The sequence below is a fragment of the Schistocerca gregaria genome, chromosome 3 (genome assembly GCF_023897955.1).
Source record: "Schistocerca gregaria isolate iqSchGreg1 chromosome 3, iqSchGreg1.2, whole genome shotgun sequence".
Taxonomy (NCBI): Eukaryota; Metazoa; Arthropoda; class Insecta; order Orthoptera; family Acrididae; genus Schistocerca; species Schistocerca gregaria.
The window spans coordinates 844,496,896-844,523,492 of NC_064922.1; the positions used below are offsets into that span (position 1 = coordinate 844,496,896).

Genomic DNA, 26,597 nt, shown 5'->3' on the forward strand with positions numbered 1-26,597 from the left:
TTGTAGAAATAAAGAGGTCTATGTGCTTATAAAATAATAGGAGACCTTACTTTTGGTATTAGCCTCAAATATGCATCAAATGGTCACCCTGCATATATGTATGTATATTAGAAGAAAAACAGCTTCAGTGAAGAAAGTGACTGCCGCCCCTCCTTTACTACTCAACTGCTGTTTTTTGACTGAGACTTCAAACAAAGCATTTATGTAGCTTTACACAGATCACTTCCAAACTTTCTGTATGCTGCAAAATTAAGATTGGTTTAATGCAAACATCATACATCTTGCATCCTAGAGTCCAAATATTCTGATAAATTGTGGTTATTAAGGTAGTCCTTTGCTTTTTTTTAATATTTGGAGATTTTTATCTTCTTTACTGATGTCACTTTCTTATCCCATGTACAGGTGTTAATGTGCTTCTTTTCTTTTGTTCCCAGTAATGAGAAACTGGTAATCCAGTTAGACACGACTAACAAGGTACCACTACTTAACATGGCAGCTCTTGGACCATCCTACTTCAGCCTGACACCTGAAGAGGGCATCCGGGATTGTGAATACTTCTTCCCCCCAAAGGAAGAAACATTTGAGGAAGAAGAAGAGGGTGAGGAGGAGGAGGAAGGGGAAAGGGAGGAAGAAGAGGAAGATGAAGAGGCATTCCTGGCAGCTGAGGAGGCTAAACTGAGGGGAGAAGAACCAATTCCAGAAGAAGGAGAAGAAGAAGCCAAGGAAGGAGAAGAGGAAGGTATATTATTACTGCTGTTGTTATTAATTACAACGAATTTTTCATGTTTCTATGGCAACATTTCAGTTAGTGCATTTATAATATACATACTCAATGGTCTTTAGTCCGCTTTGCAGTGTGTCAGGGGAGGACTTTAAGACCTCCCTTAGTAGCGTGAGACATTCCATGTTCACGTTATGTATAAACAAATGTGCACCCACAGATTTTTTTCAGTCTAGCCTCTGGATTTGGTCACCTTCCTCCATTTTCAGTTTTCTTCTAATATCAGCCCATGTCCTGCATCCCTTTCCACAAGAAAATGAACTGTGCATATTTTGGGGTCAGCAGGAAATGGAGAAATGGTGCACCCAATCCAGTGCCCCCAATCCCTGCATTTGCATGAAAATGAAACATCACACAAAAATCTTTTTTTTATCTCAATACATTGATCAGAAGTAGCTGATTACCAAAAACTTGAACATTTGCAATTTAATTATTACTATTAAACAATGGAAAAACCAGGATGGAATAACACTAGTATTAGAAAAAGGAGGATTGATACTCACCACAAAGGAAATGTGTAGAAGTGCACACAGGCTGAGTGAAAAGACTGCTAAGCATTTAAGCTTTCAAACAAAAATGCTTTTTTATCAGAAAAAGAAAACAAACACACATTCACAAAAGCAAAACTGACCCACACGTGACCACTGTCCCCAGCCACTGTGGCTAGTTGTTGGACCACAGCAGCTGCAGACAGTGGTCATGTGTGTGTCAGTTGTGCTTTTGTGTGTGTGTGTGTGTGTGTGTGTGTGTGTGTGTGTGTGTGTGTGTGTGTGCGTGTGTGTGTGTGATTTCTGCTTCTTAAGGAGGACTTTTTCATCTGAAACCTTAAATGCTTAGCAGTCTTTGTTATAACCTTTAATCACCAATAATTGCATGGATATTCAAACACTCTCACTTAGGAACAATAGCTGGTTACATGATAACAACTCAGTATCTCGTATTCGACTGCTATGCTGTGACATGCGGCCAGCTCAGTTTGTAGCTAGGTGGCACTCCCGTGCTCAGGTGAGTTGCGGAGCGCCTCTATCGCCGTTTGCGCTTACTGTGGTGGCGGCACTGTTAAATGTCATGGCACTGTCACAACATTTTTGCCACCTTGAAAAAAAGAAAAACTCACTCCCTTGGAGACATGGACAGTGCGGAGACATCCATGGCCTCTTGTGAGACCCCAAGAAGATCCCGCGGAGAGACACAAGAGTATGGTCGAAAATGTCCAGGAAGGAAGCTCGTGCATGGAACGTACCTCCTGGACGAGATGATGGGTGGAAACTCTGGAGCAGCATCCATAGGTGTCGTGGACCTGGGGGTGTACTCCCGCGAGACGGGACCCGGAGAAGGCGGCATCGAGACTGGGGCCGGTTCTGGCGTACTCGGAAGCGGTAGCGTTGTTGGCTGCATCAACATGTATGGTAGATTAGCAGCAGCGACAGGACTGGCTTCTCAGGCTGGTGGAGGCAAAGGATGGGGTGGTGGCACCAGCGTGGCCACCACTCGTGGGCGCATCTGGTCATAATGGCGAACAACCATGCCGTCGTCTGTACGTATTTCACAAAGCCGGCGGCCGCGAAGAGCCTTGACCACCCCTGGAATCCATTTAGGGCAAGATCAATACCCTCGTGCCCATACGTCGGCACCCACTGAGTATTTTCCCGCACTAGGGGACACAGCACAAGGCCTGACAGGGTGAAGCAGGTGCAGTAGAGTGCACGGTTGGCGGCCATGCAAGAGTTCAGCAGGGCTGCGATCACCCAGAGGCATGAAGCGATAAGAACTCAGAAATTGCAGCAGAGCGTCATCTGTGGAAATATCACTAAGGAATTTTTTCATCTGGCTTTTGAAAGTGCAGACAAGGCGTTCAACCTCCTCATTCGATTGCGGATGGAAGGGCGGTACTGTAACATGATGAATCCCTTGTCCAGTACAAAAATCACGGAAGGCCTGCGAAGAGAACTGAGGGCTATTGTCCATGATGATCATGGATGGAAGACTGTCTAGCGCAAAGATTTTGGACAAAGCCAGCATTGTCGCCACAGTGGTGGGTGATGGACATCGAACAACAAATGGAAACTTCGAGAAGGTGTCAATCAACAGTAGCCAATAAGCGCCGCGGAAGGGGCCGGCAAAGTCAGCGTGCACCCGTTCCCATGACTGCGCCAGATCAGGCCACAGAGAGGGCATTGTGCGAGGTGCAGTCAGTTGTTGAGCACACTGACCACACGCAGCAACCATGTGAGTGATGTCCGAATCAACACCGGGCCAATAAACGAGCCTGTGGGCCACGGAATTAGGCCGAGAAATACCCCAATGGCCTTCATGCAACAGTTTGAGAACATCTTTGCAAAGAGAGGCTGGCACCATGACCCGTGGAGATGCACCATCCGTGGCCAGAAGAACAACATCAATATGAACAGACAGACGAAGGCACAAGGAATGGTAGTTGCGGAGGGGATCCGATGCCCGGTCCTTGGTCCTGTCCGGCCAACCCTGTTGAACAAAACGAATCACCTGATGCAGGACCGGGTCCCGCACAGTAGCCGAAGCGACCTGCAAACCTGTAAGTGGAAAACTCTCGACCGCATGACGTTCTTCCTCATCAATGTGGAAACAAAGTAGTTCATCATGATCGAAAACCAGGTCGGGGCCCATCGGCAATCGCAACAATGCGTCAGCATTGGTGTGCTGGGCTTTGGGGCAATAGTGAATCTCATAGTGAAAACAAGACAAGTATAAGGCCCAATGTTACAGGCGGTGAGCTGCCTTATCCGAAAGCGATGCCGATGGGCTGAACAGAGAGACCAGCGGATTGTGGTCGGTGATGAGGTGAAACTTAGAACCATACAAAAATATGCTGAACTTTTTTAGAGCATAAATGATAGCGAGCGCCTCCTGTTTGATTTGAGAGTAATGCCATTGCGCATCGTTGAGGGTCTTGGAAGCATAGGCGATGGGTCGTTCCGACCCATCTCATACTGATGGGTGAGAACAGCCCCTAGGCCATACTGTGACATGTCAGTCGCCAGAACCAAGTGCTGACCTGGACGGAATGTGGCAAGACAAGGCTCTGACTGCAAATGAGCCTTCAGGTGGACAAAAGCCTGCTCTCAGGTGGACAAAAGCCTGCTCACATTCGTCGGACCAACAGAAAGGAACGTTTTTGCGTAACAGCTGATGCAGAGGATGAGCTACTGCCGCTGGGGATGGAATGAATTTGTGATAATAAGCAATCTTGCCTAGAAACGCCTGAAGTTCTTCGACCATAGACGGCCGGGGTAGAGTGTTAATGGCCGCAGTGTGCTGACGTAGAGGACGTATACCCTCATGGGACAAGTGGAAACCAAGATACACAATGGAGGGTTGGAAGAACTGTGACTTCTCCAGATTGCACCTCAACCCAGCCAAATTGTGAAGGTGCTCCTCAGTGGAGGCCCCCGTGACAACAATGTCATCCAGATAGTTTATGCATCTGGGAACGGAAGCCGTGAGCTGTTCCAAAAACCGCTGAAAAATGGCTGGCGCACTAGCGACGCCAAATGGTAACCACTGGTACTGATACAACCCACAAGGAGTGTTGATGACGAGAAATTCCTTGGAAGAAGCATCCAATGGCAACTGATGGTATGCCTCCAATAAATCAAGTTTGGAAAAGAACTGGCCCCCAGTGAGCTTGGTAAATAATTCCTCAGGACGAGGAAGAGGATAAGTGTCAATGACGCTCTTAGCGTAGACAGTAGCTTTAAAATCACCACACAATCACAGACTCCCATTTGGTTTAGAAACCACCACAATTGGCGATGCCCATTCGCTGGAGGTAACAGGAAGGAGAATCCCTGAAGCTGTTAACCTGTCTATCTCAGCCTTGACAAGTGCACACAATGCCACGAGAATAGGGCGAGCTGTAGGTTAAGGAGTAATGTGGGCTTCAAAATCCTTGGCACGACCCAGACCAGCAGAGAACATGGACGAAAATTCAGAACACAATCCATCCAGCTGTTGATACGGAATATCCTCAGATGTGAGGTGCACATCATCATCAATGGAGAACCCGAACAACTGGAAAGCATCATAACCGAACAGTTTTTCAGTGCCCGCATGATCCACCACATAAAACTGAGGGCCCTAACAACAGACTCGTAGGCAGTGGAAGCATCAAACTGGCCAATGATAGGAATTTTCTGTTTATTATAAGTTCTCAGATTTCACGTAACTGGAGACAAAGGAGGGGAGCCCAACTCCAAATACGTGCGAGAATTAATGAGAGTTATTGCAGAACCAGTGTCCACTTGCATGCAGATGTCTTTATCCAGAACATGAACAGTAACAAACAACTTATTTGTTTGAGAAAGCACGCAGTGAACATCCATGTCCGATGCCTCATCCTCGTCGACAGGAACTTTAGTGGACTAACACACAGAAGCTATGTGGCCTTTCTTCCTACATGAATTACAAATGGTCCAATGTTTTGGACACGCGGCCCTGTCATGCTGTATGAAACAATGTGGTCAAGAAGGAAGTGCGGAACGAACATGCTTCTGTGGTTGCTGGTTTTGCTGCGAGCGTTGTGGCCCAACACAATGTTGTTTACATGAGTGAACCGCTGCCACATCTTCATTCTCCTGTGAAACAGGCAAATTGTCCGTGTCAAAAGTTGACTGTACAGCACCTACATCACACCACACATCTATTTGCGTGCCAGCAGAGTGAGACACTTCAAAGGATTGAGCGATGCTTAGAACTTCCGACAACGATGGGTTTGGCAGTTGTAGGGCACGTTGCCAAATTTCCTTATCAGGAGCAAGCCATAAAATAGCATCCATAACCATTGAATCAGCACACGACTCATAATGAGTGTCCATGACAAACTGACATTTCCTACTCAGACCGTGTAGTTCCACCGCCCAAGCTCGGTAAGATTGATGGGGCTGTTTATGACACTGGTAGAATGCCACGCGGGCGTCAACGACGTGGGTGTTTTTTCGGTAATAGTTAGACAATAAGTCACACATTTCTTGGAAGAACAGAGAGGCAGGTTCCCACAGAGGGGCTAACTGAGATAGCAGCTGATAGATCTGTGGGGAAATCCAAGATAGAAATAGCGACTTACACATAGGAGCATTGACAATGCCGAAAGCAAACAAGTGTTGCTGCAAACGCTTCTCATAATCCTCCCAGTGTTCAGCGGCCTCTAGGGAATGGAGGCGGAGAAGAGGAAGACAGACGATGAGTAAGCGACATCGACAATGCCTGAATCGCAGGCGTCAGCTGTGTTTGTTGAGCCTACAGCTGTGTTTGTTGTGCCTGAATAGCAGCCGTCATCTGTGTTTATTGTTCAATGAGCGCTTGCATAAGCTGTTCAATGTCTGCCCCATCACAAACACATAAATCCACAATGCAGTGAAAATATCCCATCCTCATTGCCAAAAAGTGTTATAACCTTTAATCGGCAATAATTGCGAGGATATTCAAACACTCTCACTTAGGAACAATAGCTGGTTACATGGTAACAACTCAGTATCTCGTATTCGACTGCCATGTGTTGACATGCGGCCAGTGCTATTCATAGCTAGGTGGCACTCCCGCGCTCAGCCGAGTGGCGGAGCGCCTCTATCGCTGTTTGCGCGTACTGTTGTGGCGGCACTGTTAAATGTCATGGCACTGTCATAACAGTCTTTTCCTGGTGCCCTTCTGCAACTTAATGCCTCTCTATGTGGTGAGTAGCAATCTATCCTTTTCATAATATTGCAATTGTCACTATTGCTGTATTAGCATTAATAATGAAAGTTATAAATATATTGTGTGCAATGTTTTTGAGGCAAATTTAACGAGAAAATCACATTTTCTTTTAAAAATCCTGGTGCTTCACCATAGACCTGAACTCCCCATTCAGGGAGAGCTTCACTACTGCATACTCTTTTTTCCATAATAAATTAAATTACTCAAATAAGGTATAAAAATCTCCACTGCTAAGAAAAGGCAGCTACATAATGAACTAAGATATAATAAAAGTACTGACTCTGTTGAATATGTTAGACAATGCAAAATAACCTCTAGAAAAGTTGTCAATGGAGCAAAGCAAATGGAAAATACTACTTTAATTCTATGACATGAGAATAAACCAGAGGCAATGTGGTCAGTTGTGAAATCTGCATTAGGTATTAAAGCATCTAGTCATGAAATTTGTAAAATCAAACTTGAAAATAAGGTTATTGTGAATCCAGCTCAGATTTCACTATGCTTCAGTTAATTATTCATTAATGCAGCAAAATCAGATGTCAGTGTTGCAGATTATGACAGCAAAGCAGGTCTCTTCAGACTTGATCAAATGTTGGAATGCTTCACAAAATTTAAAGCAGGATCAGCAACGGAAGTAGAAAACATTATATTAACACTGAAAAAGTGTTGGGATGGGATACCCACATAAGTTCTCACATTTGTGCATAAAATAATAGGGTGCACCCTATCTTTAATAATAAAGGGCACCCACTATCTTTAATAATAAACCAGTCTTTTGAACATGGATGTTTGCCAGTGCTGCTTAAGTATGCAGAAGTAAAACTGTTGTTGAAAAATGGGTCAAGAGAGGACATGGGAAATTATCAGCATATCTCTTCTCCCAGTACTGGTAAAAGTATTTGAAAAAGTTACTGCCATCCAGATTCAAACTATTATTGAAAAATATGAGATTATTTTGAAAACTCAATTTGACTTCCAACACAGAAAAAGTGCTACAGATGCAATAAACAAGTTTGTGGATAAGATTAGCACAACATTAGACAGTAACAATAAAGTTGCACGGGTCATTGCAGGGATCATTTTTGATCTCAGAAAAGCTTTTGACTCAGTAAATTATGCACTTCTTATCCACAAACTTGACAAGTATGGAATTAGGGGTAGTGCTTTACAGTGGCTTATTTTATAGCTGTGCAATAGGAAACAAAGAGTGGTTGTCTCTAAAAATGCAGAAAATTACTTTCCCAAATGCAAGACAGTTACACAAGGTGTCCTTCAAGGTTCTATCCTAGGACCAATTTCGTTTCTATTCTACATTAAAAACCTATCAATCAATATAAATTCCCCATTGGTCTTCTTTGCAAATGTCTGTATTAATTGAAGAACAGGAGCCAGAAAGTATTCATATCAGCATCATCAATAGAACAGATCATTTATCAACATCCCAGGAAATTAAAATAAATCACAAAAATCAAAATCTAAAAGAATTGGACTCTGTGAAATTTTTAGGATTATACCAAGACAGGAATTTAAATTGAAATAGAAGAGTTGAATATCTGTTAAACAAACTATGTATCTTTGCATTTGCAATGCAAATATTAGCTAATGCCACTGACATGGTACAAGAAAAATTGCATAGTCTAGCTACTTCCAGTCAGTTATAAGGTACAGTATTTTTTGGGAGGAAATTTGAGCAACTTGATGTGCATATTGAAATTACAGAAAAGAACTGTTAGAAAGATGTGAGCTGAACATCCAAGAAAATCGTGTCGTTCATTATTTAAAAATCTGAAATTATTAACAGTGCCTATATATAACAATTTTAATGTAACAATTTATAATTATTCCAGGAAAACTGCTTTGATCACACTTACAATACAAGAAATAAAGAAAATTTTATGCTGCCTGCTCATCGTTTAAAACTCTATGCTCATACTCCACAGTATACGGGAATTAAAATTTACAACTGACTAAAAGCCAAGAACATTCTGAGAATGAACCTAGATTCACTAGAAATATAGCTGCTTGATACTTTACTTCAGCAATGCTACTACTCAGTTTAAGTATTCAAGAATGATGAACTGAATATTTGAGCAGGATGTAGTTTATAAATTGTCTTATTATATAAATATGTGAAGGTATCTTTTCACAAAAAGTTACATTAATGTTTAAATCATGTTTTATGTCAATGAAATTGTATAAACCATACTTTGATGTGTCTCCTGTACTCTAATCAAATGATTAGTCACTGCATTTTGTGACTTTCACAGGTAATTCCTGATGGTGTGTGTGATCACCATGAGTGGGAATACATGAACTGCAAAATGCTTCCATGCTGGCCACGAGCATGCATCACTAGCATAGTTGACAACTGCTTAAGGGTCACTGGTGAATATGAACATGCTGAAACACCTCTTCCCAATGCATCCCACTAATGCTCAATGGGATTATAGTTGGGTGGGAGGGGGGGTGTGGGTGCCAAATATCCACTCAGCTCTTCCATGCATGCTGTTCAGAGCAGTCATGCACTGTCATCCTTAAAAATTTAAAAATAAAGTCAGGACCAAATGCACTACTGACTACTGAAAAGATACACATGGCGATGGACTACATGGCATTTGCCAGCTTTACTTCTTCGCTGATGGTCCTCAGTGTCAACATACTGTGTTGTGATACTGGCTGAAAAAATAGGGGGTGGAAGGACAGTACAGACTACCGAAAATAATGTAGCCGACAGGTACACAGTTGAATTTCACAGTTCTTTACTTCCACTGTTCACAACCCCACTATATTACACAGTTATATGGTCAGTGCAGTACTGTTTAACTTTAGATAAGCCTCATTAATAGTTTGCAGGCAAACATCCACATACTGCTACAATAGTTTACTGTTGAACACCTACGATCAGTAAAAGCCTAACCACAAAGTTCACAGTTCTTGAAGAATAGAAAGGTATGTATGGAATAGACACTGTCATTGTTTTAACACACAGCCTAATTGTATTACACTTATTTCACAGTTAAGTTGAAGCACTGTTGTTAATCTAACCAACACAGGTTTCTTGTCTGAAACTCAGCCACACAATAATAGATACTGAAACTACACATTGTTTAAGTTAAATTTATAGAAATTACAGTTAAAACTTAACTCATTAAATTAACTGAATACATCGAAAAATTGGATCTTTTTAACAGTTTCACCTACTACAAGAGTTAGCCCCAATTATTTGTTTAAATCATGAAAGTAACAAATATCATTACACACACAATACTTTTGACAAAACTGTTAATTACTTTGGAATTAATTAAGAGCTGACTTTGCTAACATGTTTTCGAATAGAGCCAAATAGATCCTTTAAGAATACTGTTAGTTGTTCCTTCAAATATTTATAATTAGTACAGACTTTCTATTTGTTTGTAAGTCAACAATAGAATTTAAGTTACAAAACCATTACTGATTTCACCCTATAACAAAAGATACTAACTAGTAATAGTCAAAATAAATTAGAAAACCAATTACATACATAAAACTAAGCACAGCATTATATCTGGTGGTATATTCTTTAAAACTGAAGGCCAACCTTTCTCTTTTATGGAAATGCAAATTATACTCTTGTATGTTAATGGTCATTAGTCAGACATCGAAAAAATAAATTTTAAGGAGACAGATAGGAAAACAGGAGGGGAAATAAAAATACCCTACTTGCTTCTTCACAACTAAAGTGTCAAAATAACACTGACAGATGAGTGTGCCATCATCAACAATTTGGAGGTCATAATGCCCATACAAAATTACACTTCGTCACACAATAACACCTGGACCAGCAAATGCTCAGGTTTGACAATGTTCCTATGTGGGTCATGTGTTCCCACCTCTTTCTGAGAGTACGTCCAGCATTGTCAAACACGATCATTTTGGTGGTGCAGATTTTACTGTGTGGGTGAAAGGTACGTGTTAATGTCAGTGGATGAGCTCTATTGCTGCCAAAGGAAGTGGGTGATGATATTTTTGGCTCAAGTGGTTCAGATCAATGCACATAGGCAAAAGAGAGAGGCTCATACTAGAGCTGTGTCCTTATTTACAAAGGGCCGGTGTGCTCTGGATCTATTCCATGTGTGATTCCAAGGTGACTACTGCAAGTTGTACAAACAAAGGAGGCTCTGTGACACTGTACTGCTGGAGCTACACTGAAGTGAACTGTTGATTAATGGTATAACTTGCAACATTATGAAGTCAACATTTCATTTTCTAGCTATCATATCATTACTGAGGTCACCACTATAAATATGACACAGTCTTCATTGTACTGGCTGGGTAGATAGCTGGAATTGCTCCTAACCCAGAATCAGACCTACATCGTAAATATCCTGGGACCCTATCTTATCCATTCCATTGACAAACTTACAGCTACATGAGAGGGACAGTTTTCTGTAGAGTAGTTGTTTCAACAAGTACAATAATACTGAGTAAACAGTATCATACAGTTGTAACCATGAATGTAACAATACTGGGCATCTTGCTAGCTCTGCCTCTGCTGTGCTCAGCCTTCACCTATGTTAGGCAGAGAACTGTCGACCTGACTGAATCTTCAGTACATCAGTTGCCAGTAGACTGTTGCTAGTGGGCTGGATTACCCATAGCTGATATGGAATAATTAGGTGAAATTTGGTATGGACATTGCTTTGATAACTGTAAGGAATTCATTGAGAGAATTTGTTTCCTGTAAGTAGTTATTAGATAATGCAGAGTAAATAATCTGGTAATATTACTGTGCTAGTCTGTAAGTGGTCATATGGTGGGATAAATATTCATAAAAGCCAGTGGACGAATGCCATTTAAGTGTACAGCCAATGAACCTTATGATTTAAGCTGGGTACTTGTAAGGAAACATTACTGTACACAGTTATCAGTTTGTAGGATGTATGCTGAGTCTTTCCAGAATTACCATGAGCTAAGATGTGGGGATCGCATCTACAGGAGGGTGGAGTTATGTAATGCCACCACTATTTACCAGCACTGCTGAATACAATAACAATGCTGCCACAGCTTTGGCAAGAGGCCATGGGAGCAAGCCAGGCTGTAGCTGGCCAAATGTAGTTATGTCAGGGACTTCTTGTCAATACAAGAACTGCCACTATGACACTGACCAATTATCACATTGCGGGCCAGGTGAGTGATGCCACTGTAATAATGACGACACAGCACAAAGACAGAACTGTTGCCATGCATGGCCTGATTACTTCACGACAATGCTATAGGCTCTGTTGGGGCTTTGGGACAAGAATGGATGCTTTGGCAAAACAAGTGTGCACCAGTCAAGTGTAAAGATCCCTTTTTTTAGTTAGATGGATGCAGTCTGGAGCCACAAGCCACAAGTGGAGATCAATGCTGGTCTATGAGTTGACATGTTTCTACAAGCTGCCACCACAAGACCTGGCGTCTACTAACTGTGGGCCTGCTGCTGGCTCTGAATCTGATGCTGCAGATTTAGGCCCTTGCAGCTGGTGGGCCACCCCTGGACCACTCTCAGCCTCATATCGAGGAAGATAGCTGCCCAAGGCGATGGCAATGCAGAGGACTCACTGCCACTGCCTGCATTCACTTGTGGGCACTACAGCTGAGAGCTGTCTTCCTATGTGATGTTCACAGTGGATTCCATGTCCAGGTGCACCTCATTCCAGCATTCCCAATGAGTTTCTGGCTTTACTGCAAGCTGTGGACTGCCTGCTTGCATCAGTGCCTTCACACTTGCTGTCTTCAGCACATGTCTTGGAGGGAGTTACCATCACTGAGCGTCTCCACAACTGTTGTCATTGGTTCAGAAAAAAACTTCTGATTAATAATGATGTTTCCTCCTGTGATCAACCATCAGTCAAGATCCAAACAACAGCCCAGCTCCTCATCACAACTACACCAGCATAGAGATCACCCACCACCAACTTCTACAGTGCAAAGGTTCTGATTTTGATACATAATTTCCCACATCTTGTGTTGTAATTTGTGTCTTTTCACAGTAAATCATCAATTCTCATACAGTTAATTGATGCTATCTGATGCTGAGTTAATTTATACACCTGCAGATTATAAAGAAAAGAATTAATATTTGTCTGACAGACAGCATTTACTTCCAGTTATCTCATGCAACTGTAACCAAGCCATCAACATGTGCTGTAGTGAATCACCACTTACTGTGACACAAGATCTTTGCACTCATGAAGGACTCCAAACTTACCAGCTTGATGTTAGCCTTGCTATAGAATTGCAGGTTTTCTGATTGTTTTCAAGGTCAACAAAGGAATTGTGCAGGCTCCATCCATCTCAGGAATAGAGAGGCTTTGCCAAAATTGCATTTCTTCTGGAATGAATCCTTTTGCACATGCTTTCACCCCAAAGTGCATAGGGATAATGTTGGATCACTTCCCCACTTCTAGAACACATTACTCTAATATAAACCATAAAGTCAGTGCCAGAAATAATATCATGAGGAAGCTAAATTGGGGTGCAAAATTACAAGTTCTTATAACCACAGCATTGCTACTCTGCTGCAGAATATCTGTCCCCTGTGTGGTACAGGTCAACTAGTGCCAAGTCTGTTGACCCTGCCTTGAACGAAGCTTGCAGGTCAATTGCCATGTGTCTAAAACTCACTGATAGGAAGATATACTGTCTTGATGGAACTGTTCCTCCAAGTGCTTGCCAAGAAGTTAATGCCAATCAAGAACAACTGAAGGTTAACAACATTGAAGCACACCCTACATTTAGCCTTCAACAGTCTCAACTTAGGCTGTAACTGAGGAAGAATTTCCTCTAGATGTCAAACACTTTGGAACTACATACACATAAGGCAAAACTACCATTGTTAAAATCTAAGCATGCAGACTTTACTACAGAGCTGCATGTGAATATCTTCCAGATGGTTATAATGAGGACTGTGGTGTTTGGAGGACCCTTAACCAAGTAAGAACTGGTATTAGTTGGGCTAAGTCATTGCTTTTGACATGGGGCTCCACATCAGCGAAGAGCAAATGCAAATGTGGCTGACACAAACAGAATGCCTTATGTGTCAATGCCTTCTCTGTCCACTTTCATGCTCACAACAAGGTTTGTTGGTTGCCATAACCAATGCCCTAGGTGTGGCTCAGTTTTGGAGAATTGTTATCTGAATGTAGATTTGACCAATTCCTTCATATTATTAACCTTTTTTTGTTTTTAATCTATTTTCCAGGTGAGTATAATTAAGGTGCAGCTACTCCAGAGGGCAAGCGTGAACTGTAATTATTATATGGCAGCAAAACTTGGTAGATATACAAATATGTTAATGTGGAACAGTTTCACACTGGAAAAAAAAATTAGTTCCAATTTTGGCCACCAGGTGCTAATCTGGCACTGTACATTGTTTGTATGGTGGTATGAAAGCCAAACTGTAATTTGACAATCTATAATGTGCATGAACAGTATGACTATCAAGAAGAAAGACTATGTGCTGTTAGTGAAACTGTTTTGTGTGAACAGGAGAAATTAACTGATGACATTACTTTGTACTATAATTATTAATAAAGGGTGATCCATAGCATCAGCCGAGAACCAGTAGATGTACATCTGGTAATCGGGAGCTCAAGGATGCAACAGTTTGAAAAAATTCAAAAACATGGTGCCGCACTGCCCGCTGAGCACATAGCCAGCCGGTTACGCAACCTGCCTGGCTCGGCGCTAGGTCGGTGCACCAGCAGATGCGTGCTGTCAGTGAGACAGCAGATGCGTGCTGTCAGTGAGACAGCAGACACGCGCTGTCAGTGAGACTACAGTGTGTGTACGCTATAATGGTCTCCCACTGGTGTGCACTGAGTCTAAGTCTGTTATCAGCACGTTATGTAACCAAGGTCACCCATTCTCTATATAAGTGGGCAGTGCACACCAGTGGAATCATTCTGCTACGAGCTCTATTTGCAACAGCATTGAAGCACTATGCCTCATCGACGTGTGTATCATCAACACCGCCACCGCATGCCTGTCTATAAACATATTAGTAGTCTTGAAAATAAACTTGGCATAAATGGCACCGCACAATCTGTTATTCTCAATGGACCTATATTCTTCTGTGGTTGTCGAGTTAATTTCTCACTTGATGTCACCACTGGAGCAGCTGCCAGTGGGTGGTTTACACTCGCTATTGTCCGCTGTGAAAACGCTTCCCTTCCAGGACTTGAATCTTTTGCTGACAGAGATGTCATCACCTACAAGTCCTGGCACTGTGGAATCGACCAAAGACCCAAATTAGACCTGCATTGAGAGAGTATTGCTGAACAGAAGTTCTGAGGAGAGGCCTGATGTCATTAAATAAAGAAGACAAAAATAAAATTTGAAAATGCAGATGAGCATGGTTGTGGCACCTGGCATAATGTTACAAAGCAATATGGAATGGAATGAGCATGTAAGTATGATTGTAGGGAAGACAAATGGTTGTCTTTGGTTTGTTGGGAGAATATTAGGAAAGTGTTGTTAGCCTGTAAGGGAAACTGCATATAGGATGCTAGTGCAACCTGTTGTTTGAGCATGGCTCAAGTGTTTGGGATCTACACCATGTCAGAATAAAGGAAGACAAATAAGCAATTTAGAGGCGAGCCACTAGATTTGTTACCAATAGGTTTGAACAACATGCAAAGATTCCAAAGAGCCTTCAGGAACTCAAATGGGAAATACTGGAGGCAAGGGAATGTTCTTTTCAAAGAGCACTATTGAGAAAATTTAGAGAATCAGCATTTGAGGCTGACTGCAGAGGAATTCTACTTCCACCAATGTACATTCCACCAAGGTACATTTCAGTTAAGAACCACAAAGACAAGATTAGAGAGATATGGAGGAATACAGATAGCCATTTTTCCCATCACTCTATTTGTGAATGGAGCAGAAAAGGAAATAACTAGTAGGGATACAAGTACCCTTCACCATACAATATATGGTGGCTTGTGGTTTATGTATGTAGATGTACTTGTAAAAGTAGATCCCAGTGAAAGTTATTGATGAGATTGCTGTTGCTCCAGCTGACTGTGTAGTGCATGTCCTAGTTGTGCTAGTGGCCATGCAATGTCATGAGAATTGTACATCCTTTGGTTAACAGTACAGAATTTTTTGCAGTCTGTTTTACACTGGTTCCTGTATAAGATCCACATGGTGCAGCAAGTGAGACCTCATGATATGCAGCAAAGTTCCAAATTTTCTCTTCGGTTTCTTGCATGGATCAAGCTGATGACATGTGGTTGGGCAATATTCTGTGGAATTCAAGACACATTTTACACTACAGTGTGCAGTGTATACACAGAACAGTGGAATATGAGGTACCGTTAAACCACATGTTGTGCATGAAGAGCCATTGCACTTACCGAATGTGACTGTGTGGTGTGCATTCACAAGCACCTTTATTCTCACTCCATTTGTCTTTGAAGAGAATTCCTCCAGAGGGCCTGTGTGGTGATCTGTGATGTTTGCATGTTATTGAGGCCTCATCATACAACTGTATTTCTTGCTTTTGAAGTGCACATCTGTCTGGAAACAACTGTTTTCATGCAAAGATGGGGCAACACCTCATGTTGCTCATCCAATGAAAGTCTGGTTAATGCTACCTTTCACGTTGAGTTCACCTGATCTGAATCCAAATGACTTTTGGTTCTTTCTACATGATTCAAACGTCAATATGCTCAAGCACTTTGCTCAGATTCCACCACAACTCCTGCAAGGAAATGTTGACCACATCATGTTATGGATGCAGCATCTTGTTGATATCTCTGATGCTCACAGTGAGCAAGTTGTGTAAGCAGCAGTTAATAATAAAATCAATATTAAGCTTTTCTCACTTCTTTGATCTTTTCTGCCTTCGTTCTGTCCCTAATCCATTACATATGGAAACATTTCTACACATCCTTCTTATATTCACAGTGCCAAGTTTCCAACTGGTGGCCACAACTGGAACTAATTTTCTTCCATTGTAAATTGATTGCACATTAGCAGTTAACAGATTAGTATATCCATTGTGTTTCACTGCCATACGATAATTACAGTGCTACACTGGACTTCTGTAAATAGTTGCATTTTAATTATAACCACCCAGCATATATAACTACTGTTGTTTTGTAATCATGTATATATTTAATTGTATATATTTAGCATGCTTCTGGTAGGTGATTTAAAAAATAAAATAAAATAAACATTAATCTATATCCCACAAATAAATAGAATACAGAGACATTGTACTTGCTATGACTGCTACATTCCCCTGAAAGTGAAAGAGTATTGAATCAGTCCAGTTTATGTCACAAAGAAGAACAGCTTAGATTGTTCTTCCCCCTCTCTACCTGTGTTGGGGTCACTGACCTGTTCCATCAGTGGCCAATATGATCTGTGAAATGAAAGCATATTCAATTATAGAAATAGATGTAAATAGTCTGCCTATATCAGATAGAGAGTGAATCAATCTTGCAAAAGAAATATTCTGCAAAGTTGACAAGTCTTTTCTGGAATTTCTAGTCTTAAAAGTGTGTGTGCACCTTTCCTACATATCCCAGTAATCCCTAATTTCACACAGCTCAATTTTATTGGGAATGGAACCTAAGTGAGGGGAAGTCCAAGAAAAATAATATTTTTTTTATAAAAAAGGTGCCACCCTCATGTACATATTCAGGAACTGAAATCAGATATGGACCTATTGTGGTGTGAATCCTATGCAGAGTACTCCAGAAAACGCCTAACCAACGAACAGGGTGCCTATTCCCTTTATTTCCTTTATCAGTCCTTTAAAAGCTTCATTACTTGTTAGAAGACATTGTTTGCCTTGCAGACTGCACTCTACATACGTATACTTTGAAATAAAATGTCACCTCTAGGTACTTGATTCCTCCTAGATTTTAATGAAATGGTGCCTTGAATCTTCTATTAAAAAAAAAGCTTACCAACAGGTTCTTTTAACATTCCTTCTCATCCCATAATTGATAACCCTCTTCTCTATTGTACTATGGTCATTCTTGGGAGTTTTGCAATCTCCTAACTGCTTTATGCTGCTTTACGTCATGTCTGAGATTTTATTATTGATGTAGGGAGGTATATCTGTGAAATGCTACCAGGTTAAATTGGCACACTTCAATACTTAGCTTGTTACCCATTAAATAGTTGATGGTAAAATTCAATAAATTTAAAGTTTCTCCATTAAAAATGTTGCTTGTAGTGGTTATCCTCACATTGTCATGCAATTTGAGATGCAGTAACTACAAAATTACTTGTTCAAAATACAGGATGTAACTTTAAAACATTAAACATATATTACAAATGTCTAGCATCACATAACAGTTGTGAGACCACAAAATCTGTTACAATATTGCCTGTCTTGTAGCTTCCACCACACTTCTTATATAACTTTATAATAATGAATGTCAAAACATACGTATTTTATTCGAGGACATTTTACAAATTACAATTAAGGTTTTACACTTTTGGATAGCTGATTGGTAAATGTTACTTAACCTATCTTTGGCACAGAAAGGGGTAAAATATGTTGCTATAAAACTTTTTGATAAATTACCAGATGAAATAAAATGTCTGACAGACAGTAGTAATAATTTCAAAAACAAACTGAAATCATACCTCCTTGACAACTCCTCCTATACCATAGATGAATTCTTGAAAATGAATAAATAAATAAGGAGATATAATATATGCATTTTATGCCATTTAAGGGAACGGGATAGATAATAGAAATATTTAGGTATAACACTATAATGTAAACAAAAAAAGAAAGGAAAGAAAGAAAAAAAAATTTGTTTCCTGTGCACATTTCTTGTGCATATGACACGTTCCTCATCATAACGGTTTTTCTGTGCTATTGATCAATGGAGCACGTAGATAACTAACTAACTAATGCGTTTTGTATGGACTTTCGTAAGTGATAATATTTTAATAGACTTTCACTAGTTAACTTTTGTAAATATGAGGTCTTATTTGTACATACAATGGTTTACATAAAAACATTAATTACTACAATATTACCAAAAGTAAATATTTGTAGCATATTTTACTGTAATCTTGTGCTGTCTTATTTGATACAATTATTACTTTTACATGAGTATTCGAAATATGTCTATAACTGTGTTTGTTTACATTACTTAGCAACTACAAAGATCTTTACAGTGCTGCATTCACACAGCGTTATTGAAATTACAAAGAGAGTTAACTAATTACAACCCAAACTGTTTGTTTTGTATAAACAATGCAAATACAAAACATTGAAGCTATAAAACATAGGAGTTGTATATGAAAATCTGTCAAGATATAACAGATTTTGGTTGACCTGATGATCTGTTCTTAACGTGTTGTCTCATTCTGGTACATTACAACAGGATGATACTGTCAAATTTTGAAGGGTTATAAAAACTGTCTTTAGGAAAACATTGAGGACAGGAACCTCTGTATAGTAACAGCATAGAATAATGCTACAGAATGTCAAAGTTACAGGGACTAACACTTGTTGCTAGGCGACCTCTTCAGCAACAGTTACACGCTGGTGGATTGCAACTGAAACTACTTGTAAGGAGCCTGACAGCATTCAGGGTGGAAATGGTATTGCACATGTTAATGCCTGTCACAATAACACACACTTGCTGCCAATGCTCTTTAGCATCTCATTGGATGACATTTCCACCAGATGAATGATGCTGTCCACAATTTGTTCCTTGAGATTCCCTCTATATCACCTTTATGTCTGTTAGTATTGTTTTACATCATTTATGTTCTAAATTACACTGCATTGTGGCACACACTGACATGGATGGATGCCAAAGAGAATGAGAGTGTAGACAGCATCTGGCTACTAAAAGGATTTCTACCCCTACATCTACATGGATAATCTGCAAATCACATTTAAATGCCTGGCAGAAGGTTCATCAAACCACCTTCACAATTCTCACTGATTCCAATCTCATACAGCACATGGAAAAACGAACACCTATATCTTTCCGTGCGGGCTCTGATGTCCCTTATTTTATTATGTTGATTTAGGAGTGATATTAAGGCAATTAAAAGTGTGAGAACTGCAGGTGTCTTGAGGAGGAAGAAGAGATGCCTTGTGGAAAGATGGGTGTTTGGAGACAAAGAGAAGCACAGGAGGTCTTTTTGGTACAGCGAGTAGGGTAAGGGTAACGCTTTCTAGATGTGGTAAGGGTGTTCAGAAAACATGAACAGAAGGACATAAAACAAGGTACAACTAATAAGAAAAGGAGGAAAAACAAGAGAGAAGGAAAGAGGCAGGGGAACTGTTGTTGTGTGCAAAGACAGTAAAAGTTGAAACTGCAGGGGTAAGGCTGAGGAAAGAAGAAAATGATGCAGTGAAAGAAGGGGGTTCAGCAAGATGGAATGATAAACTAGATGAGCTAGAAAAAAGAACATGCAGAAAAATAAACAAAACACACGATGATACTTGAAATGATAAAGTTGTGCAGAACGGTAAAACACTTTTGTGCAATTTCATTTTTAGATTAATTTATCTTTTCAATGTCTGTCTGATGTGGTTGGTGGGGACAAAACCTAGTGAAATTTTTATGATTAATCACTTTTCATTGTCTTTCTGTCCTAAACTTCGCATCTAACATCAGCAACCCAATCCAGCTGATATTTTTAGTGTATAATCTTGTTCTAATCTTAGAATGACTTGACAATTGCACTTAACACAGATAAGGAGGGAGCTATGGGTGAAAACCATGCATGGAGACAGGTCAGCCAAATATGGCACAAGTGGCAACAATTCATGCAGTTTTGAAGCGACAACTCCGGATGAATATTCTGGTCCATTGTCATGGTGAAACAGCAGTTCCTAATTTGGCAAGTGAGATTGTGTTGACTTAAATTACTCGTCAATATCTCACTGTAGTGGTGTCAACCAATATTCTCCTTCTGCTTTTTCTATAGATTATGTGATTATCAGACACTTTGCACTTAAAACATCACTGCCATAACTTTTCCAACCAATAGGATGTTTTTTGTCCTCTTTGGAAAAGATTCACTGGAAGCAACTCCTTTTTTTAAATTTTTGCTTCACTTCTGGGTATAATGATGAATTCAAGTGTCATTAGTGTTGTCAACTTGATGCAAAAGTCCTTCAGAACTCTGCAACTCTGCTTATATTGCTCAGATCACAGTGTGAAAGCTGACTTTTTTTTAAATTTTATGTTTGAGCCTCAGGTCGCAAAATTAACACTCTCAACTTATTATCAAGTCATCATCAGAAGGTCTATTCAAAAAGAAAGAAAAGGAGAAGTAAAATACTAGCAAATGAAATTACAGGCCATATTAAGTTCTACAGTCAACTATATGCGCTGTAATATGTTACATAATAAATTGTCAATGTAAATAAAATAGAAAGAAACTTCCACATGGGAAAAATATATTAAAAACAAAGATTCCAAGACTTACCAAGCGGGAAAGCGCCGGCAGACAGGCACATGAACAAAACACACAAACACACACACAGAATTACGAGCTTTTGCAACTGGCAGTTGCTTCGTCAGGAAAGAGGGAAGGAGAGGGAAAAATGAAAGGATGTGGGTTTTAAGGGAGAGGGTAAGGAGTCATTCCAATCCCGGGAGCGGAAATACTTCCCTTAGGGGAAAAAAAGGACAGGTGTACACTCGCACACGTGACTCCTTACCCTCTCCCTTAAAACCCACATCCTTTCATTTTTCCCTCTCCTTCCCTCTTTCCTGACGAAGCAACTGCCAGTTGCGAAAGCTCGTAATTCTGTGTGTGTGTTTGTGTGTTTTGTTCATGTGCCTGTCTGCCGGCGCTTTCCCGCTTGGTAAGTCTTGGAATCTTTGTTTTTAATATAATAAATTGTCAACTGCAGATGCACACAGAAGCACTCAAATGTAAACATATCTGCACTCTGATTGTTGGAAATGAAGGCTATAGTTGACTATCTAAAATGGTAATTCTTAAACCAGAAGCACATGATTAAAATATTCACAATCTATATTTTAAAATTACCTCTCTTATATCATTATGCAGTCAATTGTAGCTTTCAGTTCCAGCTGTCAGAGCACAGGTATGTTTCCTTTGTGAGTGCCTCTCAAACCCTTTACAACTGTTGCATAATGTACTGCAGTGTGTGTGGTTGTCTATAGAACTAAATTTGGTATGTAATTTAGTTTGTTAGGATTTTACTACACCCTTTCTTTTATTTTTCAAACAATTCATCTGATGTTCAATGTGACAGAATCACCAGCTGCAATGAATTTTTAAAATTATTTCATGATGTCTAAAGCTGACATTCTCTTAATATGATGTACAGTTGCACAATTTTGTCCTTAGGCCATTTTGAGGTATCTAAAATGGAAGCATTATGTACTGGATACATTAGTATCAGTTATGAATTTAACACAGGAACAAGTCATATCCCAAAATATGCTAGCAGAGTTATAAATTACTTTAAGGTCAATTCTTTAATGGAATATTATGCCATGTATGGCTTTGCTTCTATGGCTGCTTGTAATTCATATAAAACAAATTAGAAATAGTTTTTCATTATTTTAGGAGCAAGTTCCATTTGCACAATTGTTCCAGATCTCTTATATATAAGGTTGATGTTTTTAATTTATTTACATAGGAAGATTATAATTATTTTACAGAAATTCATTAATTAATCTATGCAAGTCTTTGTTATTTATTATATTTGACTACAGTTCATTGTTGGTGTAAATATGATTGTATGTAATTTCTTTTAAAAACTTGTAAATATTTGTTCTATCATTGTGTGAGCATGTCATTTTTAATAGTTCTTACAAAGGTCCAACCACAAAACTGTAATGAACCAATACTGAAAACCATGAAAATTGAGTAAAATCTTTCGTAATCTGATTTATGGTTGTATGATCTTTCATATTTATCAATAAGAATAGCAATACTTATTCATTCTATGGTGCTACAATGCTTTGCTGCATGACATAAATAGCTGTCTAGGAATTTTCCATTTTTCACATCTTTTTGTTCTTTTAAAACTCTGTCCAATGTATACTGCTTCTGTTTTAGATTCTTGAAAATGACCTGTGGTCAAAATTGTACGATTGTACATCAGACAAAGAGAATGTCAGCTGAAAGCATCACAAAATCAGTTTTTAAAAATCATCTGATGATGATTTGGTAATAAGTTGAAACCATTAATTATATCACTTGTGTGACCAGAGGTTTTAATACATAATTTAAAAAAAAATAACCAAACAATCGCTGTATCTCCCTAAGGCAGTATGAAATGCCTTTGCTGTCAAAACTGAAAGGCCCACGCAAATGTTTTTCTTCATCAACCACATAGAATATTAGGTAACATTCTTGTTGACATGCACAGGAGCTCTGCTATTCAGTTCATTTCCATCCATCAGTCAGGAAGAATCATGTTTTGGACTTTATCTATCATTTTTTCAGTAACCACTTCTGTTGGACGTCTTAGCTGGCCTCTATCAAATGTAGATTGGAACAATATTTAACTGTTGTCATTGATTGTGGATGTTTACCATCAGTAGTATCCAATTTCATTTTTACCCTGTCACTCTTTTCTGAATTCAAAAACGAAAAGCAAATCACTGAACAATATGTTATATCTTCCATCTCAGCAATAATCACATAGCCCAATTTGCTGATATGGCTGACAAATCCAATCGCATCTACTGATTTTGTTCCAATAAGATCAATGTCTTGAGTTCTGTCTGTGAAGAAATCCTGAATGCAGTGACAAATCTTGTCCAGTGTTCAGTAACCTCATATTATTTCACTAAATGATAGTGCAAAACTGTTTCAACTACCTTCTTACAATCAAGAAACATGGCATCAACCTGGAAGCCAATGTGTACTGTTCTCTGGTATGTTGATCAAATGGAGTCAGCTGAGTTATGCAACATCTCTGTTTTCATAATCCATGTTTGTTGTTATAGAAGAGGTGCTCCAAAATTGTCAAAATATGTAAACATACAACATGTTCCACAATTACACAACAGATTGCTATCAGTGTATAGGCCTACAATTATATGCATCTGTCCTACAACCCATCTTGAAAGCAAGGGTGACCTGGTTTTATCTCCCCCCCCCCCCCCCCCCCCCAGCCGCTAAGTACACTTCGTTGACCTAGTGATCTCTTGCTAGAAAGGGAGCAAGCTCTTTCACATAATCTCTATAGAATCTACTAATCAGTGTCATTTTTGTTTTACAGTCATCTAATACGTGGTGGAATACAACAGTAAAACCAGCATCTGTTCTTCAGCCATAGATACCAACTGAACTAACATCATAAGCACATTACATCATTCTAAAATGTGGTCACATCTTGCACTGTCATTATTTTAGGGAACCTTTCATTAGCTGTTACTTAACTGTATTTGTACTGTCATGATTTTTCATGAGCATAGCACTTAAAAACCAAACCTTACAATTCTCTCATTCTCAGGACGTTAGTCTGGTGACAAGACCTGTCAGAATTTCTACAGAGGTTCAGCCAATCACTGAACTTGTACGTTTTATTTTTAAGCAAATTCCATTCTTTATGCATAGTTAGATTATGAAAGAAATTTTAAAACCCACTTATTCTGATGAATATAAACAAGGCGACCTTTCTGGCTGTCAATTATTTTACCCTGTTACTAACTTTATCATTTAATAGTGACAATATTATGAAAAGGACAGATTACTACTCACCATGTAGAGGAGGTGCCGAGCCAAGTCAAGCAATAGATATAGTCTGCAACACATTTATGATTCCAGCTGTGATGAAGCAATCTGGGATCTTTTTTTTATCTCTTGTTTGCCATCTGCCTCCTTAAATTTGTCTTTTCACATTTAACTAATTTCCATTCACTTACATGAGTATAATCTGCATTTTCATAAAAGAGAAAGGTTGGCCTTCAGTTTTAAAGAATATAACACCAGATCTAGTTTCGTGCTTAGTTTTGTGTATGCCATCAATTTCCTAATTTATTTTGACTATTCCTAGTTAATAACTTTTGTTATAGTGTGAAATCAGAAATTGTTTTGTAACTTAAATTCTATTGTTGACTTATAAACAAACATAAATTCTGTAATAATTTTAAACATTTGGAAGACAAAACACTGGCATTCTTTAAGTATATATTTGGCTCTATTGAAAAAACATATTAGCAAAGCCATCTCTTAATTAATTCCAAAGCAATAACCAGTTTCATCAAAATTATTGTTTGTATAACTATATCTGTTAATTTCATCATTTAAACAAATAATTCAGCTTAACCCTCGTGGTAGAAGAAACTGTTAACAAAGAACCAATTTTTCAATGTATTCACTTAATTTAATGAGTTAAGTTTTAATTGTAATTTCTGTAACTTAAACATCAAACAATGTATAGTTCCTGTATCCATTATTGTGATAATATATAAAGGCCTAATTTTTGGTCCCGAGACAGGCAGTCCATTGCCGATTTTCAAGTGAGAAACCCATGCTGGTTAGGTCAACAACAATGCATCAACTTAACTGCAAAAGAAGTGTAACCCAATTACGCTGTTTGTTAAAACAATGTCAGTATCTGTTCAATATGTACTGTGTTATTCTGCAAGAACTGTGAATTGTGTGGTTAAGTTTTTACTGCTCATAGATATTCAAGAGTAAACCATTGTACCAGTATGCTGATGTTTGCCTGTGACCTATTAATGAGGCTTAGCAAAATTTGCCAATAGTTAACTGGCCACATAACTGTGTAATATTGGGGGGCAGGGGGGGGGGGGGAGTGAACACTGAAAGTAAAGAACTATGAAATGCAACTGTGCATCTGTTGGCTACATCATTTACAGTTATCAGTGTTGAACTTCTCACCCCCCCCCTCCCCCCCCCCCCCCCCCCCATTTTTTTCAGCCAGTATCACAATGCAGTATGTTGACACTTAGGACCATCAGTGAAGAAATAAAGCCGGTGAATGTCACATGGCCAGAAGGCTTCCTTCTAAAGCAGAACACACACACAAGCACAACTCACACATACAAGAACATCATCTCTGCCCTCAGCAGCCGGAGTGCCTGTTTAACGAGGTGTAGGTTACCCAATTACAAATAAATAAAAAAATTCACTGTTAGTATGATGTAGTACTCCCTTTTTTCCAGAATATGCTGAACTTCCCTCCTTATTCCCTGGTACATGTGTATTAAACCAGTCAACAAGTTTTGTGAGTGACCTCTTTCATCTTTAAAGCATTTGTGCAATATAATGTACAGAAATAAAGCTACACAAATAGATCATAAAATGACTTTTCCCTCTTTTTCCTCCCTGTGATCTTCAATTGACAACTTGTGGGAGGGAGGAGGGGTGGCTCCTGAAAATATGCTGTCTGCTGTAAAATGTGTTCGATAAACCCTCTGCCAGACACTTAAATGGGATTTGCAGAGTATCCATGTACATGTAGATGTTAAATCATCTGGCAGCTGGTATGTTTGTGTGTAAGGCTTTCTTTCACATGATATCATTTTGCAAAAATGACTTGCCATTAACAAATGAGCATTTGCTGGGTCAAGGTGCAGAGGAGGGCGCAGCCACAGACGAAGGCACGGCTGCAGAAGACGGTGCAGCAGCTGCACCAGAGGAAGGTGGAGTGCTGGCTGCAGAGGTGCCTGCAGGAATGGAGCAGGAGGCAGCCCCAGCCCCTGCCCCTGCCGCAGACACGGCTCCGGCAACAGAACCGAGCTCCGAGGCAGGAGATGGTCCGGAGGCGGCAGCTGCCACTCCACAGGAGGAGGACCAAAAGGCTGAAGGAGAGGCACCGCCAGCCTAGCTTCTCTGTTTGTCTGTGCTGGCTATTGTTACATGTGATCTGTCAGTATAATAGAAAATAAACTGTTTGACAGTATGGGTTCAGAGTTCATGATGGCAGCACTGTGTATTTATATTTTTTCTGTGTACAAGTGTACAAGTCTACATCTACATCTGCATCTACAATTTATACTCCACAAGCCACCCAACGGTGTGTGGCAGAGGGCACATTATGTGCCACTGTCATTACCTCCCTTTTCTGTTCCAGAGAACGACTGCCGGAAAGCCTCCATGCGTGCTC

The 26,597-nt window shown here is 39.7% G+C and overlaps 1 protein-coding gene across 1 annotated transcript; it reads left to right on the forward strand.

Moving 5' to 3' along the window:
- Positions 1 to 440: 440 nt before the first annotated feature.
- LOC126354859 (major centromere autoantigen B-like) lies at positions 441 to 26,393 on the forward strand. Its single transcript, XM_050004848.1, has 2 exons — positions 441 to 739; positions 26,062 to 26,393. Exons 1-2 carry the CDS (start codon positions 490 to 492, stop codon positions 26,316 to 26,318), a joined length of 507 nt encoding a protein of 168 aa, XP_049860805.1. The 5' UTR covers positions 441 to 489; the 3' UTR covers positions 26,319 to 26,393.
- Positions 26,394 to 26,597: the final 204 nt, after the last annotated feature.

Coding starts and splice junctions, on each gene's coding strand:
- LOC126354859 (XM_050004848.1), top strand. CDS start 490: ATGGCAGCTCTTGGACCATCCTACTTCAGCCTGACACCTGAAGAGGGC. Junction 740..26,061: donor CAAGGAAGGAGAAGAGGAAG/GTATATTATTAC, acceptor TGCTGGGTCAAG/GTGCAGAGGAGGGCGCAGCC.